At 34.3% G+C, this 20021-nt stretch overlaps 4 protein-coding genes across 11 annotated transcripts in view; 2 read left to right on the top strand and 2 right to left on the bottom strand.

Moving 5' to 3' along the window:
• Positions 1-2469, top strand: part of LOC101737965 (rab11 family-interacting protein 4) — a 102282-nt gene extending 99813 nt beyond the window's left edge. For 4 of the 6 annotated variants that reach the window (XM_012695034.4, XM_062671120.1, XM_021351573.3 and 1 more), the window contains one exon: positions 230-2469. In XM_012695034.4, coding sequence (XP_012550488.2) covers positions 230-373 — 144 coding nt within the window. In that variant the 3' untranslated portion in view covers positions 374-2469. The remainder of the gene's footprint in view (positions 1-229) is intronic. The other 2 variants (XM_062671121.1, XM_021351575.3) reach the window with 1 other exon arrangement.
• Positions 2465-11490, bottom strand: LOC101741027 (fas-binding factor 1 homolog). The gene is made up of 11 exons (XM_012695033.4): positions 9273-11490; positions 8079-8230; positions 7311-7492; positions 6364-6624; positions 5287-5480; positions 4120-4226; positions 3923-4048; positions 3712-3849; positions 3535-3644; positions 2936-3461; positions 2465-2620 (listed from the first exon to the last, which is right to left on the bottom strand). The coding sequence occupies exons 1-11, from the start codon at positions 10288-10290 to the stop codon at positions 2507-2509; spliced, it is 2928 nt and encodes a 975-aa protein (XP_012550487.1). The 5' UTR covers positions 10291-11490; the 3' UTR covers positions 2465-2506.
• Positions 11491-11512: 22 nt separating this feature from the next.
• LOC101741174 (ubiquitin domain-containing protein UBFD1) lies at positions 11513-16482 on the top strand. Its single transcript, XM_038013982.2, has 6 exons — positions 11513-11681; positions 11796-12226; positions 12303-12428; positions 14096-14237; positions 14922-14968; positions 15861-16482. The coding sequence occupies exons 1-6, from the start codon at positions 11669-11671 to the stop codon at positions 15969-15971; spliced, it is 870 nt and encodes a 289-aa protein (XP_037869910.1). The 5' UTR covers positions 11513-11668; the 3' UTR covers positions 15972-16482.
• A 190-nt stretch (positions 16483-16672) lies between these two features.
• LOC101741787 (uncharacterized) lies at positions 16673-18778 on the bottom strand. Of its 3 annotated transcripts, none has more exons than XM_038013981.2 (5): positions 18252-18778; positions 17933-18168; positions 17540-17672; positions 17186-17315; positions 16673-17085 (listed from the first exon to the last, which is right to left on the bottom strand). In XM_038013981.2, the coding sequence occupies exons 1-5, from the start codon at positions 18594-18596 to the stop codon at positions 17000-17002; spliced, it is 930 nt and encodes a 309-aa protein (XP_037869909.1). In that variant the 5' UTR covers positions 18597-18778; the 3' UTR covers positions 16673-16999. The 3 variants fall into 3 exon arrangements, with proteins under 3 accessions (XP_037869909.1, XP_037869908.1, XP_037869907.1); XM_038013980.2 differs by having other exon boundaries at positions 17921-18165; positions 18252-18777; XM_038013979.1 differs by having other exon boundaries at positions 17921-18168; positions 18252-18775.
• Positions 18779-20021: the final 1243 nt, after the last annotated feature.

The raw sequence follows: 20021 nt of genomic DNA, 5'->3' as shown, positions 1-20021 counted from the left end.
TAATAACTGTGCATGTTCATTTCAGCAAACTAACTTGCATGCTTCGTGATACGCGTTAAAGTAAAGTACCTTTTTCACACTTTATATTGTATTTGTATCACTAAACTAACATACAAATTTATCATTTAGAAACACAGTTTGATGTTGCACGGTTTTGATGTTGGAAATTTGTATATATATTTTTTTGTGATGGCAACATTTTCTTGAAACTTTTTTTTTTCCTCAACAGTTGCAGAAAGCTTTAAAAGAACAACAAGACGTGAACGTACAACTGAGGAATTACATCGACGGTATATTATTGGCGATCGTCGAGAACTACCCACAACTGCTCGAAGTCAAGTATCAAAAGCAACCGCCCGAAAATCTATCATAGCATCAGTACGTTGCCATTTTACTTCCATTCCTTTGTATAGCGTATTCACGTGAAATGAAATTATTGTTCTGGATGTTACAGCGAAATTCATTTTATCTAATCTATGTATTCGTGTAATGGATGTTCAAAATTAAATTGATACTGTGATAAATGAAAATGAAAAACGTGTGCTTTCTTCATGTTTAACGATTTATCTTTTTTACAGTAAAGATTAAAATAAATATATATATAGTATGTATATCGACGCTTGAAAGGCAAACGTGACTAAGCGACAATAACTGCTTTGTACATAAATGATAGGCAATAACTATATTCGATGCGCAAAAAAAAATTTTTTCTAGGTCTATTAAAATCATTTCAATCCTACAGCTACTAGCTAGATTCTACTACAGCTAGATTCATTAAAATAAATTTTGTTTTTAGGTAATTCAACTTGAAATTATTCTACTGTAAAGTTCACGCATTGTCGCTTAGTCACGTTTGCCTTTCAATCGTCGATATGTATTTTCAAATTTATAGAGAACCTAGTTATTAATTATAAAAATGATATTTTTTTTTTCTTGTAAATATAGTTAGAATGTTTAAGTCATAATGGAAAAAAAATGTTATTTTATTTGTTCGATAATTAAATAATAAAAACTAAAAATTTTGCTTATATAAATATATATTATATGTACATTAAATTTAAGAATAATTTATATATAAATTTATAATGATCTGTGCGACTAATAAGTTTAATGAAAGGCCAGGCCGTCCATAACGCTATTAATTCGTTACTACTTAATACAAATATTATTAAAAAGACTGGTACATAGATAAAATCCGGTGCAGAATTATATTTAGTTCCTGTAACGTGTCGAGTTACGAGCGTGTCGCTATTATACTATGAATCTTTCAATGTTATTTATCACGAGGTTTGAGTATATGCAGCCAATTAAGAAAATTTATGCGTTAAACTGCAATATAAACCTTGTTAAGCATTGGTCATTCTGCGTAATTTTGATTCCTCTGTCTAACCATATATTATTATATAACAAGCCGTACTCGCCCGCTTCGATGGGCATTTAAAATTAACATTATTGTTTATTGTCATTATTATTAGGGAGTCCAACACTAATATAAATATTAGCCTAACCATTAAGTACATGTATTTTCTACATGGATACAAAGTTTCAAGTCAATCGGATGCGTGGTTCAGTATTTATAACGGAACATCCGTAAAAGCAACTGTAGATTTATAGGTATATTAGTATAGATTGTACGAACGACGCTTGAAGTTTTCATCTATACATTTACCTCCAAAACGACTCCGATATTGGACACCAGTCGAAAAAAACTCGCACATATAATTTGATACGATCTGGTATCAGAACGCTATAACAAAATGGCCGGTCTTATTCCACAGTTTACGCATAAAACTGTTTTCAAAGATTATAAATTGACCAGAGCGTACGAGAAACTATTTGTTCCATTGCGCCGTTCGCTAACTACCCGACTGAACTGTAGCGCGTAGTTATTTTGTATTGTACTATTTATAATTAAATCATTTATATTTAGCCCTGATAGACAAATAAACAAAAAAATATTAAAATATGTAGATACAATTAATTGTCGGGGTGCAGAAAGAATTCGTTCCAATCGAACCCAAAAGTACATTCTAATTATATGAAATGTTTTTAAATTTATTATTTAAAAAAAAATGTCTATTCTATCTATAAACGAAGCATTTCAAAAATATTAAAAGAAGAAAAATAAATATGCGCATCAGAGACGTAATAACGTCAACTTAAAAATAAATTTTAAAATTCGCTCGTAATTGTATTCGATCGGATCGGATTCTCTGAACAATCCGACAAATAATAATAGGCCAAAGGAATCAAAGTTGTGCATTCTGACTACAACTATAATCTAGAATATAATTTAAAAAAATCTGTACCTATATTTTTACGATGAGATATTTAAAAAAATCTTTAGTAGCATGTAGTTATAATTAAGTTTGTGTACATTTTGATAACATATTGAATAAATAATAAACAAACAAAAAATACATTCTGTAACATCAGAGTGGAATTAAATGAATTAACATACACATAAAATTCAGTCTTTTATTTTGTTTATACATTGAACACACATTTAGTCTTCATCGGAATGACCGTATTTAATATCGCCATTTTTACTTTGATCAATATTACTCAATACTTTCTGAACGTCCAAACGTAACATCATGAACTTGGGGTCCATGTAATCCTGAAAAAATTATAAACAATTAAAAAATGATGCTCCTGAAAGCAATGAAACTTCTTTTGCGGTGCATAGTATTGTGGCTTTCATCATTTTGCATCCTTAAATCAAATTTCTCTTGTAATAGAGAATTCTGTGTATAAGAGAAACGACCTAGCTAGCTTTGTCCGTTCCCTCTTTCCACCGTCGAGTGGTTCGCGAGACGCTCTGTCTATCTTCTCACTCTCGCTCTTCCTAAATTGTATCTTTTCTCTTTCACTCCAAAAAAAAACAAGATGCGAGACGTACTCGAATCGTTCCAAAAGCGCGTAGCGTTCTCACCTTAAAAGCTCCAGATCCCAATTGAGATTCAGCATTTTGTATTGTACCATCGAGAGCTTCGCCCCCAACAAACCTATTAACTTCACTTACGTCACTAACACCGGGAGTGTGTCTTAAACTAAAATTAGCACTCATCAAATGGGCCATCTCTTGTTCGATGGCGTTCATGGCCGAGCTCACGTTGGGCTTCGTTGGATCCCTCGAAACCGATACATTAAGGTACGAATCTGGCACGTTATAGTTAGTTTCTAAACTGAAAGGTAAGTTTTGGGTGGATTTGCACAGAGAACACTGCTTTCCCTCGATCTGCCTCCTCTCGTTGTGCAAGTTCAGCCTTTCTCTGGACAGAGCCACCTTCTCTCTGGCGATCTGCTTCTCGCGGGCGTTCAACGAAACCACATGCTCCTGTATCCTCCGTATTCGCTCCTCGTATTTTCTCTGTAAGAACTCCGCCTCAGAATATTTCTTGTCGGCTTGGGACTGCTTCTCAATCGCCGTTTTGGCTAGCAAGTCCAGATCACGACTCCTGAAAGTGCAAAATCAATGACATAGGATTTCTCAAAAATAAATCGCATCATTATTATTGTTTGATTATATACTTGGCCACTGTTCTCTGTTCCTCCATGTGCACTTGTTGCTTTTCAACATTCAACTTAGTTCTCTCCTCAGTCAGTTCTTCAAGTTGCGCTTGCAGTTCCGCTTTCATTTTCTACGACAAACTCAATATTATCACCTCATTAATAAAGATATTAGATTTCTTTATTAAATCAACCTACCTCAAGTTCTTGTTTTAAACTCTGCACGGCTGCCTTATCTTTTGCTACCGCGCTACTATCTTTTAACGTCTTAACCTTTTCCTCGTCTATCTTCGCGATCTTCTCCTGGTATTCTTTTTGGATGTCTTCCCTAAGCGTCTGCATCAAATCATACAGTTTCTATAAACCTAAATGCACTTTATCAGTACCAAACAGTACCAACACTACTTACTTTTATTTCGTCGTCTTGTTTCTTCAGAACGTTCTTAGCGAATTCTGTTTGCTTATTGAATGTCGCTTTTTCAAATTCAAATTCCATTCTCTTCTGTTTTAATAATGCCGTTTCTTCTTCAAGCGTCTAAACAGATATCACAACGTTAATCAGAAACTGCAATTAGATTATGAATATATCTTAGAAACTTTACTCACCGCCGTCATTTGTTTTAGTCTTGCTTCCAACATTCTAACAATATCTCGACTTTCATTCTTTTCGATATCGAAATTTTCCCGCTCCCTTTTCAAGTGTTGTAACATATCTTTAAAAAAAAACGCAAATTTTTTAATCTTGTACATGTTGATACCATATAATTAATTATCTGATTTTAACAATTTTTATTTTCATTCGGTAGGTTAATTCAGAGCTCTCAGGGCTGGTCGATTTAAGCGGTTGTCGATTGAGACATGAAGTCTAAAGTGTCACGGAATTCATTACCGTTTCGTGGCTGAAGCGAGGCAGGATCGTGTTACAAAACTGTGTTCCTTTTTCTCCTACCTATGCTAATAGCCTTGAGAGGCTATTTCTGCTTCTCTTTGACGTGTAGGTGAGCCCACGGGGCTCAAACCGGGAATGTTGCTAACACTGGCCCTAGCAAGAGCCGTGCTTCGCAGAATCTACCACCGGATCGGAAACGCAACCCACTGAGAAGATCCGGCGAGAAACTCAGTGGGCTGTGTCTATGGGTTAATTTAGGTACTCGTCGAGCCCTTCGTCGCAAGCGACGGATTCGGCGAGCACGGTGACCGGTGCTTGAGGTACCTAAAAGCACCGTTAATGGATCGGGAGGAAACCGTGTTCCCGATACGAACAAACCCTAATAGGGTCAGTAACCAAACTTAGATATTTTCATACAACATGCACAACAACACGTACAATTACGAAATGAAATAAAATATGATTTATCAGACGTTGCAGTTTACGTCCTCACAAGAAACGCTTTTGTGTCTGTAATTTACGACAGTGGGTGTAAGCTTTTGTAATTATAGTTCTTTTGGTTCAACACATACAGCCTTACATTTTATGATAACCGGCCATAAATAAGTGGTGTTGTAATTTTGGCAAAACTGTCATTAAACTTCCATAGATGAAATATACATTGGACATTTAAAACGGACAACAATGTTTTTGAAATTAACCGATAATGTTGGATATAATATAAAAATAAGTTTTTTTTTTTAAAGTATAAATGAGAGATCTTTCCTCCCACGAATTCTAGAATTAACTTCATAACTGATATCCATGACCACCTACCTCTTCGGACTTCAAAGTTAACAATTACAAAAAAAAAACAAAATCCATAACAAATCACAAACACTGACCATTAATCTGAGTCTCTCTAGTTTGCAAACTCTTTTCGGTATCATGGCGATTGGCTTCAGATAAAGTTTCAACTTTATTAACAAGTAATTGACAGTTAGTTTTAGTCTCCCTGACTTCCGCCACTAAATCACTTAAATCAGACGAGAACGAAACAGAATCCTTAATAAGGATCTGCTCCTGCTTCACGGCATTCCTGTATCAACAAAAATATATTCGTATAAAATTATAGCTGACCCGGCAAACGTTGTGTTGCCTTAAATATTTCTAGGGAAATTCTAGTGTAGAAAAAAAAAACCTCATTCAACCATATAATACCTCATTATAACCAAAAAAAATTATCCAAAAAATAAAAAATTAACATAAATGTTTGGGGTGGACAACCTTTAGGGGGATGAAAAATAGATGTTGTCCGATTCTCCATCCTGGCCGATATGCACGCTAAGATTCACGAAAATCGGTCGAGCCGTTTCGGAGGAGCTCAATCACGCACACCGTGACACGAGAATTTTATATATTTAGATAAATAACATCAAGGTTCGTTATCAATGAGAACTTTTAAATGTGCAACAAAAGATTAAAAAAAAAATTGCTGAACAATTAACTAGGTATTCATTTGAATGATATATTCATTTGTTCATTGCTTCGTGAATATGCGTTCGAGTATGAAGATTAAAAATTCGATATTCCAATACGATTGTTGAAGACACTGACACGACAATAAAACGTAATCAAAAATGGTTTATGAAGACTTATTTCGCTACACGAAATGTAAAGCGCCGTACGATTGAGACTTTGACCTTAAGCCGATATTCAAGGTAACCACCAAATGGTCGATGAGGTTTTTCACGCATTAAGGCAGGATTCACGACTAACGCGAGCGTCAACTAATTCCGTCATAATGACCCATAATGATAACTCTCTTAAAAACGACGAGGCTTAACATCTCCAGTGCTATATCCCGATTAAAATTTGTTTGATTCGTGAAAAGCGAATGTTATATTTGTACCGGCTATTTATTTTCCATATTCTTAACGACTATAAATTGAGATGTGTTCAATAGAGTCATATTTAATTACTTGATATTTTCCATAAGGGCGGTGTGGTGTTCCTGCAAGATCCTTACGTTGTCCAAATGCTGGTGTCTCAGCATGTCGTTCTCAGCTTTATGCCTATCGGTTAACGCACTCAAATTATCCTCAGTCATCTTCTTGAATAGCAAGTGATGTTCCTCTAGCCAGCCGATCTTCTCCGAATAGAACTTAACCAGTTTATCGCTTTCCTCCTTCATTCGCTCTTCAGATTGATGCACCGATAGCTCCAAGAACGCTAGTTGGCGTCTGAAAATATCGTGTACCCAATTAATGAAAACAAAACAAACCGTTTTCGAATATAATTAATATTGCTACTAAATTTCTAAGACAAAAGTAACGCCCCTAAGTTACAAATTTTGACCCACACTTACCGGCCCATACCCTCAGATCGTCGCAAATCGTCGTGGCCTAAAGGATAAGACGTCCAGTGCATTCGTATGTAGCGATGCACCGGTGTTCGAATCCCGCAGGCGGATACCAATTTTTATAATGAAATACGTACTTAACTAATGTTGATGATTGATTTCCACAGTGAATGAATAATATCGTATCGGCTGTTTTCAATAACCTATCTATACATCGTTTCGGTTATTAAAGTTAGACAAATGTATTTTTCTGTTCTTAATTTTCTTTTAAGGTCCTATCGACGGATAGCATTTCCTATTGAAGCTATTTATCCGTCGTCTACTAAAGGAACGCTCATACAAATCTTGCCTACTCCAGTTTCAATTAATTCTTCGTTAAAATATCTATAGTAATGTCATTCGCTTATCTGTCAAAATTGCCCAGTTAGTTCTTTATCTTTTGAAAGTGAATCACTATAATTTTGTATCAAGATTCTATATGTGTAAAGGTGTACGATAATATTCCTATATGAAGGCTACTCCATACGTTGCTCAAGCACTGAAAATAACTTCGTTCATTTCTCATACCTATAAGACGTTTCCATCAAATCAATTTCTTTATCGTGATTCTCCTGCAGAGACTGAATCAATTGCAAAAGCTGTTTGTTTTCCTTACGTTGAGGCGTTTCTTTACCGTCACCGACATTCATTTCGAAAGCTCCATCAGCGTGTCCTTCTTCATCGATCGTATCCTGAGTTCCCAAGAGGGCCTGAAATTTCAATTAGATTTTCCAAAAACATTCGTCTTAACCAGTGATCGGCAACCTTGTCAATCAAATGAGCCAACTATAGATAACACACAATTGAAATTTATTCAAAGAGCCATTTTTTTTACTTCAATTTTTTGTTAGCCTTGGTTTTTGAAATTGTTTACTCGTTTCTTACAAGGCAAGATAATAAGTAGTCCATGCTTGAACTAAACGTTTCGCGGAAGAACGTAGCCGAGGAGTCAAAAAGCCACGGGTTGCCGATCACTGGTCTAAGCAACTAAAAGCGTTGAGAATTTTAGTTATATACGACTACTTCTGTGTGCTTAGCGCGAGCTTTATAACATTCTCGATAGCGTAAAAGTTAACTCAAAGTTGGAACGATTGCCTACGTTTGCCGCTAGGGGCGCTGTTCCAACTGCATACAAATTTGACATAACTTTTACGCTATCGAAAACGTTTAAAAACTCGCACTGAGCACACTGAGCACAAGCTTAACTGTATTTTTTACAGATGCAATAATAAAATACAAAAACCAAATACAGATATTTAAAATGTGGTGAATCTTACATTTTAGTATTATATTCACCTTTATCCTCTGGTTTATGCGTTCTTGATGAGCATTTATGATAGTTTGCATTTGTGATCTGTTCTCTGCTTGCTTCTGCAACATAGCATTCAACTGTGCGTGGTGAGCCATCGCGGCTTGTTTTTGCACCCTCTGGCTTTCTTGTTGACGCACTTACAAAATTAATACGAAATTATAAGCTAAAAATTATCAATTTCAATGTCCCAATAGATCATAAAAATATTAATTAAATCAAATAAAAGAGTAGACCATTGGCAAAAAGCTTAGAATTATTAATTCTGGACTTAGCTCCACTTTGAAACAAGAGAAGTGTTATGAACTATAACTATATTGTAACTGTAACTATACTTGAGACCTTAGAACTTGTATCTCAAGGTGGGTGGCGCATTTACGTTGTGGATGTCTATGGGCTCCAGTAACCACTTAACACCAGGTGGGCTGTGAGCTCGTCCACCCATCTAAGAAAAAAAAAAAAAAAGAACTCGTGCGGACGCACGACACGCCCAGGCAACACTAGTACTTAAAGTAAATATGTAGGTATGATGAAAATAACATCTCGACGTAAATGAGATATCACACCTTCAATTATTGGCCGAGCACGGAAATAATACGTTTCTGGCAGGACCTGATCTTGAGGCCTTTCCAGTTGCACCAAGAAAGGTGGGCGAGCAAAGGCCAGGAGGCAGGAGGGGTGGGATTTGCTAACAGCTGCCCGAACGCCTCCGAAGGAGACCTATCACCTCAAGGGAAGCTGCTTCGCGAATGATTCTACTACCGGATAGGAATCGCGACCCACGGAGAAGATCCGGCGAGAAACTCAGCGGGCTGATGCATGGGTTAGGTTGCACGTCGAACTCTTTGCCGAATTTTCTTAATACTAAAATACGTGTGTTCAAACCAAAAATTTGACTTTGGGCACTGTGGTTCTACTGACATTGTCGATATTTAAAAAGGGGAACGAGCCTAAGGGCGTTCAAAGGTACTCATAGCCAGACTGTTAGCTTTATATTGGTATTTTGAGTGGCATGAATGACATCGTTATCGACGACCCACATTCGCCTACAGTTAGACAAAGCCTAAACAAAAATGGACGACAAAAATTGGGTGAAAAAGGCCGTAGACCAAGCGCAGTAGCGCCTATTAAAAGAGTGGATGAATAAATTAATGAAAGGAAAATTACAAAAAGCGACATACATTGTATGGCGGCAAGCTTCTCTTCCTGTGCTTTCAGCTGCAAAGCCAACATTAGCTGAGAGTCTTGCTGTTTTAAAAACAGAGTTGCCCCTTCAGCTGTAATGTCCTCATTATTAGCTTGAATTATAGTCGGTGGTGATAAGTCTGATGATTTTTCTGCAAGAACGGCTCTAGGTTTCTCTGATTCTAAATGATGTTCGGTTTTGTTTTCTACATTACTCTCTTCTTTTACTTCTTTCTTCTCTATATCGTCTTTCGGTTTCTTTTCAGTTTTTTTCTTTTTATCTCCCCCAACTAACCAAGCAGGCATGTCTCCATCATCCCCATCTACTTCAGTATCCTCTTGAAATACTCCGAGCCAATCTGCACCCACTTTTGGTTTTAACTGGCTTTCTTTTTTAGGATTATCGGTTTTATTTGGCTTTTTAAGAACACCCTTGTTAGAAGGTGGCTTTGTATCTTCGTTCCCTAGAAACGTATCTAGATCGAAGTTGGTATTTACAGTGGTCGCTGGTCGATTTTTTGTAACGTTAGACGATTTTGATGTTGGACCTCCCAAAATATCATCTAAGAGAGATTGGCTACTCTTGCCCTTCTCTGGTGCCACTCTGTCATTCTTTGGTTCGTCCAATAAATCTAAAATATTCAAAGCAGTCGCCTTTGCTGGTGATTTAGGAGTAAACTCACTAGTTTTTGTTTTTGTCTCAAGAGGCTGCAATTTGAACGAATCTTTTGAAACGCGTTTCGTAGGACCGGGTGATGTTGTATTTAATTTTGTTTCCCTCGCGTCTTCTTTGCTGAACTCCAATGATACATCTTTAGTGGCAATATCGGGCTTCAGTTTTGTAGCAGGCTTGCCTGCTTGTTCTATTTCAAATAAAGCATTTTTATTTTCTGTTGCTCTAGGATTCGCTTTCTTTGCAGGCTTTTTCTTGCCCAAAATATCGTCATCAAAAAAACTATCATCACTGCCGTCACTCAGGATTCCTGCTAGTGGATCATCCATGTTAAAGTTCATTATCGGAAATAATTATTAGAGAATAGCCCGGATTGGCCCTAACGGTTAATTTTGATTCAGCTTCTTGTTTTAGTTAACACCTTGGTAATCGAAGACAATCATAAGAAAACTATATGAAAATAATGTAATGAGTTAATAAACCTAGGAAACTAAAAAAAGGATTAGTCAGTCATAGAAAAGTATGAAATTATTATCTTAATTGTATTAACTGCTGTTTTTCAGTGTGCGCCTACCTAATCATTAGAAAAGTTTTTGTTTAGAAAATCGCTGCCATGGAAACCAAAAGAAAAAGATTTTTTAAGGTTCTTTTAAAGATTTTAGGCCTGGTAACCAGACCTTTAAGCCAAGTCAGTCCAAGTATTTTCTTCTTAAATTCTGTTGCAATACCAACTACGCGGCGGCGGATAGGTGAGTTTGAAGTCGTCGTGTCTTAAAGGATAAGACGTTCGGTGGACATCTTGCGATGCATCGGAGTTCGAATCCCGGTGATGGGTACCAATTTTTCTAATGAAATACGAACTTTACAAATGTTCACGATTGACTACCACGGTGATGGAATAACGTCGTGTAATAAAAATCAAATCCGCAAAATTATAATTTGCGTAATTACTGGTGGTAGGACCTCTTGTAAGTCCGCACGGGCAGGTACCACCATCCTGCCTATTTCTGCCATAAAGCAGTAATGCGTTTCGGTTTGAAGAGTGGGACAGCCGTTGTAATTATACTGAGACCTTAGAACTTATATCTCAAGGTGGGTGGCGCATTTACGTTGGAGATATTTATGGGCTCCGGTAACCACTTAACACCAGATGGGTGACGAGCACGTCCACACATCTAAGCAAAAAAATAATAATAAAAAAGCTTACGGGGCTCAGTTTGAGAGAACTTGCTAACATTATGCCTAGTAAGAGCAGTTTCTCTGAATCTATAATCGGATCAAAATCGCGACCAAATGAGAAGACCCGGCAACAAACTCAATGGGGGAAAAACAAACGAGATAAAGTTAAACAAAATAATGTCATAGTGTAATGATGGGAATTTACTGATACTTCAGGTTAATTTTTGAAAGAATCGATGAAATCTCACTTGTACAAACAATTAATCGGCCACCATCATTAAATTTTTAAACCTGAAGAAGCACTACATTAATGAAATTTATTAATTCACACAGTTTCACATTTTAGATATATTGGCTACGTTTCCTTTGCCTGCCCGAAGGAAGAGTTAAGCACAAAAAACTCTGTGGTCGTGTTAAAAAATTGTTCGTTTATGTCAGTTTGTCAGTATCGGCTGTCTTCTAATTATTTATTCCAAAACAATATCATAAAATTGCTTTTTTAATTTTTTACAAAATTATACTTAAATTAAACATCACAGTATGGATCACATAGGTGGGAACAACATTGTACCATTTATTTTCGTGAAGTAAAATGAATTTATCAACGTACATCGAGGGTCCTTTTGTTCTAGAAATTTGCTAACTCACGTTTATTTTTATTTGTTAGCATCAGAAAAAGGAGATACAACAGAAAATCAAGATCCAAATTCTGTATCGAATGGCGCAACTAAAATCATGGATAAACCCGTGGTCAACGAAAAAATATTGCAGATAGATCCACCAGCGGAGTGCTCAGCCGGTACATCCGATACCACAGAGGAAAGCGAAGTCTGCGAGATCCCAGAACAAGTCGAATTTACTGTAGTTTTTAACAAAGTGAAACATGATATTACGTTTGCTTACGACGCCACAGTGTTAGAACTAAAAGCTCATTTGGAAAGGATATGCGGCGTTCCGCAATCAGCTCAAAAATTAATCATCAAAGGTATGGCTCGCGATGAAATGACGCTCAGGAAAGCTGGAATCGTCAAAGGAGGAAAAGTTATGCTTGTAGGATCCAAAATGGATGACATATTGGCTGTGAAAAGTGTCCCAAAGGTAAACCTTTATGATAGTTCACATTAGTCATTTCTTGCTCTCCATACACATTAATTGGTTCTATTTCAATTCTCAGGAAATTTTAGAAGAAAAAGCTACAACCCAAACTAGTAAAGAACCATTATGCATGCAAAAAATTCATAGGAAAGTACTTGATAAAGGTATTCCGCCTGATGTAATGCCAGGAATTAAAGGAGTAAAGGTAAAAATTCAATTTAATATTCTTATGCTACAGTAGAGACCATAAAACTCATATCTGAAGGTGAATGGCAGCATATACGTTGTAGATGTCTACGGGCTCCAGTAACCACAGTAATACATTGAATATTTAATGTAGTCTTGCAAAACATAATCATGATCTTAAGGCTCTAAATTACAATGTAGTGATTGTGCTCTTTGGGAACCACCAAATAACAAGTAGGCTGTTTGCCGTTGCTTTTTAAGTTAATTATCTTTCCACTTGGAAAATTACTTTAATCTATGGTACTACTACTACTACTTTACCTCAATTTTCTTGTTAAATTGTTATGGATAATGTGTGTCCTAATAGTAAATATTTCACTAAATAACATTTTGAACACACATTGGAAACCTTAAATTCTTTGAACAAAGCACAATAAGTATTGGAATACTGCCAAATACCTTTCACGAACTGATAAATTTATCTTGACAATTCATGGTTATGTTATTTTGTCATCATCTCTAATGTTTATTCTATCTCTTATAAAAGTTTTGTTTAAACAAAATGAGTGTGTGGTTAATATATTTTTATTTAGTGAGTAACTTCATTGAAACCTTTTATATAATATCTGCAATGAGATTGAGAATTATAAAAAGGTGCATTTTCCTTCTATAATTCCTATTGCTCAATATTTCTAATAGTTTATTAAACTAAAAAAATACGTTTTTATAGAAAAACCAATTAAAATTGAGATTTTTTTTTTATAAATTTGAATCAAATATGTGTAAGTTTTTTTTTTTTATTGTATTAATTACTTTTAGTGACCAGTTTAGATTGTTTTATTATAATATATCAGAACTGTAAGACTATGCCAAAATGTTATTGAACTCTAAAACCAACATTAAATATTTTATATATTTATTGATAGAGAATTGGAATATTTGACATTAACTGGTAAATAAAAACATCTTAGGTGTTACCACTGGTGGTAGGAACTCTTATGAGTCAGCGCAGGTGGGTACCACCACCCTGCCTATTTCTGCCGTGAAGCAGTAATGCGTTTCGCTTTGAAGAGTGGGGCAGCCGTTGTAACTAAACTTGAGACCTTAGAACTTATATCAAAGTGGGTGGTGCATTTACGATGTGAATGACCATGGCCTCCAGTAACCACTTAACACCAGGTGGGCTGTGAGCTCGTCCACTCTTCTAGGCAATAAAAAAAAAACCAGAGGCATGCCTGCATGGTCAAGTTTCAATGTAATTTATCAGGAGTATAAGATGTTTTTTCAGGATAAAAGGTAGCCACTCCACAGCCACATAGCCAGGTTACTAAAACAGGTCTTGACTAAAACTGTCACTTGAAAAAAAAACATGTCAATTATTAGCTTTGTATCAAAGAGAAAGAGGGATAAATAAACAAATATACATTGATAATATTAAGCATAATTCAAGGGTGGCCTTGATTAGAAAGATGTACTGTTTACTAACGATACCTTCTGCAATCTACCAATAAAATTACCTTAAATTTAATAAAATTTACTAAAAAGATTAATTATTAATTAAAGACACAGAAACATTGGTGGCTGACATTATTAGTATTGGTAATTAATCCAATACTAATAATAGTATTTTTAAATATGATTTTTGAACTTTAATTGGTATTTTTATTTGAAAATGTTTCATTTCAGGAGCCTCTACCACCAGTACCTTTAAGTGGTATGTTAAATAAACATGGCGGTAAAGTAAGATTAACATTCAAACCAGATCAGGATCAACTTTGGTTAGGCACTAAAGAACGCACAGAGAAACTTGCCATGACTTCTATCAAAAGTAAGCCAATGAATATCTTTGTTCTGGTCCATCTGGCTTTTCACGTATTCCTTGTATCTTTAGTAGAGCCCTAATAATAACTTGGTTTCCTTTGTTTTGTTGGAATTGCATTGATGATTATATATTATGTATTCTTATCACTGTACTCGTCGTGGCCTAAAGGATAAGACGTCCGGTGCATTCGTGTGTAGCGATGCACCGGTGTTCGAATCCCGCAGGCGGGTACCAATTTTTCTAATGAAATACGTACTCAACAAATGTTCACGATTGACTTCCACGGTGAAAGAATAACATCGTGTAATAAAAATTAAACCCGCAAAATTATAATTTGCGTAATCACTGGTGGTATGACCTCTTGGGAGTCTGCACGGGTAGGTACCACCACCCCGCCTATTTCCGCCGTGAAGCAGTAATGCGTTTCGGTTCGAAGGGTGGGGTAGCCGTTGTAACTATACTGAGACCTTAGAACTTATATCTCAAGGTGGGTGGCGCATTTACGTTGTAGATGTCTATGGGCTCCAGTAACCACTTAACACCAGGTGGGCTGTGAGCTCGTCCACCCATCTAAGCAATAAAAACAAAACAAAAAAACACTTATGACTAGTAAATTTAATGCTGCTATGTCCCTTATTACCAACCTATAGTGATAAAATAATATATTAATGCTTTCTTGTACCACTACAGGTATCACATCTGAACCTATAAAAGATCACGAGGAATATCACATCATGGTAAGTTAATTTAATTTATTTTTATTTCATATAAATCTAGTACGAATTAATTAAATAAATAATAGTTTAAAAAAGCTAACAAAATATGCTTTTATATAAAATCCAACTAAAAAATAGTGTAAGAAAAAAGGATTTTATTTAAAAAAATTGTGGGGTGTTTTCTAGGATATTATGAAAATAACCCTTCTACTTACATCTGTTATTTATAACTACTGATACCATGCACCCCACGCTTTTTTTTACAATAAAATCATTTTTTCTTACACTGCATATTTTTAATTCAAATTTATTAAAAAAAAATTTCTATTTGAGTCGTCTATTATCAAAGGCGGCAATCTGTACATTTGGGCAAAAAATTTTTATTGATATGTCAATACAGATTTATTTGAATATAATCGTCTCCTTCAAAGAATACGGTTCAAAACCTGCATTAAATAAAGGTTAATAGTTAACCTGTTATTTATCTAAGATGTCGTTCCGAAGAGTTTTGTGACTGCCAATGGAATACAAAGTCAATAATTCGTTTTTTTGATTTACCAATCATTGTCCAAAAGTCAGATTGCCGCCTTTGATAATAGACGACTCATTTTTTAGTTGGATTTTCTATAAAGGCGTATTTTGTTAGTTTTTTTAAACTATTATTTATTTTTAATTTTTTAGTTGAATTTAGATCTTTTCAATTTTTTTTAAATATTGAATGTCAGCAGTCCTTAATAAGTATACCAAATTTCGAGTTAATCCGACGTTTTGAAGGGGGTCAAAATCATGTTCAAAGATTCCGTTACAAACATATATACTAACATACATACGTCTGAAGCTAATAAAAGCGTATTAAAAAATACATTTCAATATATATAACCGATTTGTTAAATAATGATTGTTTATTGTATAGGGTCTACAACTAGGTCCAACAGAAGCATCTAGGTATTGGGTTTACTGGGTTCCAGCTCAATACATTGAAGCCATAAAAGATGCAGTGCTTGGAGTTTGGCAGTTCTTCTAATAATTAAAAGTCATAAATCATCAGTCACTATCTACCTTTTCGCCAAATTGGGTAGTTGCAATATGAAATTAATATAAAATTGTGTCAGTTTCATTAGGTACAATGTAATCGTACCATTTCTTTTGTGATATAGCTATGCCATGTCAATTAAAAATGTCCATTTGAGAATTGGCAACTATCTGGTCAAGTGAGAAATTATTTATTGTTATTGTAAGTGTGCATTTTAATGCATTCAGGTTCAGTGAGCGATGCTGTGACTGGTACACATGTACGTCTTTTAAGAAGCTTATTGTCCCACAAGTTTCAAATCTGATCTCTGTCAACTTTACAATATTCATTGTATTCAGTGAAGGATTTGACATAATATTGCTCTTACAATTTTTATCTAATAGATGTTGTGTATGGATGATGATGATAAAGATGGTAATAAAAAAGGGCTTATTATATCCAATCCTTCACTGAATTTTTTATCATAGAATTAGTCCAATACAATGTTTTGAAGATTTTAAAATTTGTCTTATTATTTGATTACCTACTTATTACACAAGATATTAGCCTACAACAGGCTAGCTCTGGAGCAGGCAGGCTAATTTGCTGGCTGAGAATATCCGGCCGGATATCAATCATTGTCAAGATTGCTTCTGGTCATAGACAACACCCTAAATATGCAACTCTAGACACACAAAATTTAAACAAAGAGATAAATGTATAAGAATTTAATTTAAAACATGGTACACTCTTAAATCTATAATAAATAAATAGCAATATATTCATAAAAAATTGCAATCATTTAAAGCTAATAAGTTGCACTTATATAAATGGCACACTAAATAAATTATAAATCTATATCAAAATCATTAATGACAATATTTGGCATTGGATATGTAATCATAAATTTGTACTCAAAACCTTCATAAATCTCAGAATTTCATTTCAATTGCATGCATTATTTTAACAGTAACCATAAAAACAGACAAGCTATTTGTTATATTGGTAAAAAGACTATTTGTTTCAAACTTATCAGATACTTAACCATATTCTGATTGGACAGTTAAAGAAAATTCTCCTGCAGGAATCCTTGTTGAATGATACCAGATGCGAGTGTCCAAAAATACTAAAAAATAAATTTTATTTCATTTAATGTATTCAGTATATCAAACAGAATGGTAACCAAATAATAAAGTCAAAAGTAATTAAGCAAATTTAATACAGACCTATGTCACCTTTTTCTACATAAAACTCCAAACCATTACAGACATGATCACACTCTGGTACTGGTGCAATAGACCATATTTTGTTACCACTTACTTGACCCTGCCACATCAATCTTGATATGTAATCCAACTAAAACAAACAACAAAATACTAACATTAAATCAAACACTTAAGAAAAGGAACAAAATGACATATTATACTGATGTTGAAAATTTTATATTTGAAAGGCTATTAAACATGATTAATTTAATAATGGAATGTTTTCTAACATGCTTTTGACTTTTGTTATTATGATGTTCCATTTGTTTTCAACGTGAAATCCACATTACATAATTAAATAGAAATTATACTTACATGCATAACTGCTCCAATTTCATAACCGAAAAAAATATTTTCAGTACCAGAAAATTCAGCATCACTTGGTAAGAAATCTGGTACATTGTAATACTGTCTGACCTTTGATAGTATTTCTGGATGACAGTTACCCCTACAATAATTATATTTAAGAATGCCTTTACGAAGCAAGCAAACATGATTATACATGCAAAACATATATTGTCTCCAGTAAAACATTTTCATCAGACTACAATGGACTTTCATTATTTTGTGAGTTCAACGACTTGTTCATTGGTTAGCTTAATATTGTTGTAGTGCATGAAAAGCTCTAAACATTTATGATCAGGTGGCCTTAAGGGCATTGTCATCACACCCTCAATGGTAATCAAAAATACTTACCATCCAACATACCAAGGTTTTTGTCCTGGTTCATTTTTCACTCTTTCTTCAGGCATATTGAAAACTTCCTTTAAGCTAAACAAGTCAGTTTTAAAATTCAAGAATTGACATCCGTCATCCAAGCTCTCATAGCTACCTCCAGTCTCTTCATACAGTCTTTTAAACATCTTATAATTAAATTCTTTGGTTGCTCTCCAGCTTTTTATGGCATTTTTAACTATGATTGGTCCGGTTGAATATGCATACTTCTAAAAGGCATTGAAAATAATTACTTTAGAGTGCACAATATTACTGTGGTACTTTATTGAAATTTGAAGTTTATTTTACTCACATTAAATTCATGTCGAGTTACATTATATAGCACTATGGGTTTAGTTACATTTTCACAATAGGCACAATTTGCTAATGGTCGAGTTGCCTCCCAGATTAAATAATTACTTGGTACTAAACATCTTGCACTCATAAAATTATTCAGTACAAACAATATCCACGGCAATAAAAATAGTATTAATAATACAAAAATCAGCCTTTTGTTGAACTTCTCAGATTTATCATTGTGATTATAGTCGCAAATTAAATCAAATTGTTTCATTTCAAAATTATTCAAACCATTTGCAATAGCGGTTTTTTGAACTGCGCATATTCTCTTTTTTAAACTTCGTTTTCTGTAACGCATTATTTATTTCCATAATGTAGTCATTGTACGTAGGTAATTAAAATTTTAATTGATTTAATTGACTGTAGGTGTGCCTACACTATCTTTACAGGCAGTAAAACTTTTACTTATGTACTTTAAGATAGAATTCTCTAATATATTTTATTAAGTGTATAATCTATGGATAGAATCGTTTATAATTAATGTCATTTAATGTAGGTACCGTATAATAATATATACCGTAAAATGGGGCGACTAGGGACAAATTCCAACTTTATGAGCAATTTTAAGGTAGTTGTTGATGTATATAATGCTATATCAGGATCAAAATGATTGAGTCTTGGGGGCATCTTTGTTGTCTAATTTAAAATTATGCAACTAGCATTCCAGTTTAAGCAAAAAATGCAAAAATAGGTGTAATCCCTATTTACCCGAAAATTGCGGTTAATTGGGACGAAATGAGAAATTTGTTAGGGTTGGCACTACTTTTATTTTTATATATAGTTTTAATTTATTTATTTATTTAGTTGCACCAACAAAGTGATCATCAATAAAAAAAATTGAAAAACTGACAAAAGTACATGGCAGACATCACCTCAATTATAGGTGCAATCGACAGTGCTGATATTTCTATCTGGGTTAAGAGATTAGGTGTGTAGGTTATTCCATGGATTAATCAGATGAATACCCCCACTCTGAACAAATATTAAATATTTTATTATGTACTTAGACATTTTTGTCCACCTTGAGATTTCATTGATCTTGTTACATGTCTCTGCAAAATCGACTTACTTATATTAAATTGCTTATCTATTTCAACTAAAGACTTATTCCCAATTTCGCTTCGAATAAACCAGATTTTTACCAACAAATTTAAAAAATATTGTTATAACTACATAGACAACCCTACAAACCTGTACCTATTTATACTTAGGTCGTTTCCATTTCACATATTCTCATCCCAATTGACCCCTTTTTCGTTGTTATTTGTACCTAAGACGTCCCCAATATCCCCAAAAAAAACAGATATGTACATGTATTTTTATTTTATCAAATACATTAAAACCAATAACAACTAAGACTTACCTTTAATATATATGCTGGTTCAAACACTAAATAACGTTTATAAATCATAGTCGTCTTCTATTATTATCAAATAAATAAAAGAGAGCAAAGTTTCTAGCACTAAAATAATTACCACCACAGGAATTTAATTTGAAACGCGATTTTTTATAAGTTAGCAGCTCTTATCATGCATATTCAGAGTTGTTTTGTGAACTTTCAACATTCTACTATTAAACTACAAAAAATGGAAGATTTTGCAACGAATATAAAACTTATATTGAGCGTCGAAAGATTTTCCCGGTTTTTTCCCGATTCGCCTCTCAATCCCTAAACGCCCCATTTTACCGGTACCTTTAAATAAAAACAAAAGTTACTAAGTCT

Source organism: Bombyx mori, chromosome 11 (assembly GCF_030269925.1).
Source record: "Bombyx mori chromosome 11, ASM3026992v2".
In the NCBI taxonomy this organism is placed as follows: Eukaryota; Metazoa; Arthropoda; class Insecta; order Lepidoptera; family Bombycidae; genus Bombyx; species Bombyx mori.
This window is presented reverse-complemented; position numbering and strand designations above follow the sequence as displayed.

Excerpts from the sequence above, each read along its gene's own strand:
- LOC101741027 (XM_012695033.4), bottom strand. The coding sequence starts at position 10,290 with ATGAACTTTAACATGGATGATCCACTAGCAGGAATCCTGAGTGACGGC. Across the intron at positions 4,227-5,286 it reads TAGAGAGACTCAGATTAATG|ATATGTTACAACACTTGAAA; the intron begins GTCAGTGTTTGT and ends TTTTTTTTAAAG. Across the intron at positions 3,645-3,711 it reads GTTTAAAACAAGAACTTGAG|AAAATGAAAGCGGAACTGCA; the intron begins GTAGGTTGATTT and ends AGTTTGTCGTAG.
- LOC101741174 (XM_038013982.2), top strand. Across the intron at positions 12,227-12,302 it reads CTGTGAAAAGTGTCCCAAAG|GAAATTTTAGAAGAAAAAGC; the intron begins GTAAACCTTTAT and ends TTCAATTCTCAG. Across the intron at positions 14,238-14,921 it reads TGCCATGACTTCTATCAAAA|GTATCACATCTGAACCTATA; the intron begins GTAAGCCAATGA and ends GTACCACTACAG.
- LOC101741787 (XM_038013979.1), bottom strand. The coding sequence starts at position 18,596 with ATGCGTTACAGAAAACGAAGTTTAAAAAAGAGAATATGCGCAGTTCAA. Across the intron at positions 18,169-18,251 it reads TAACTCGACATGAATTTAAT|AAGTATGCATATTCAACCGG; the intron begins GTGAGTAAAATA and ends AATGCCTTTTAG. Across the intron at positions 17,673-17,920 it reads AAACCTTGGTATGTTGGATG|GGGTAACTGTCATCCAGAAA; the intron begins GTAAGTATTTTT and ends TAATTATTGTAG.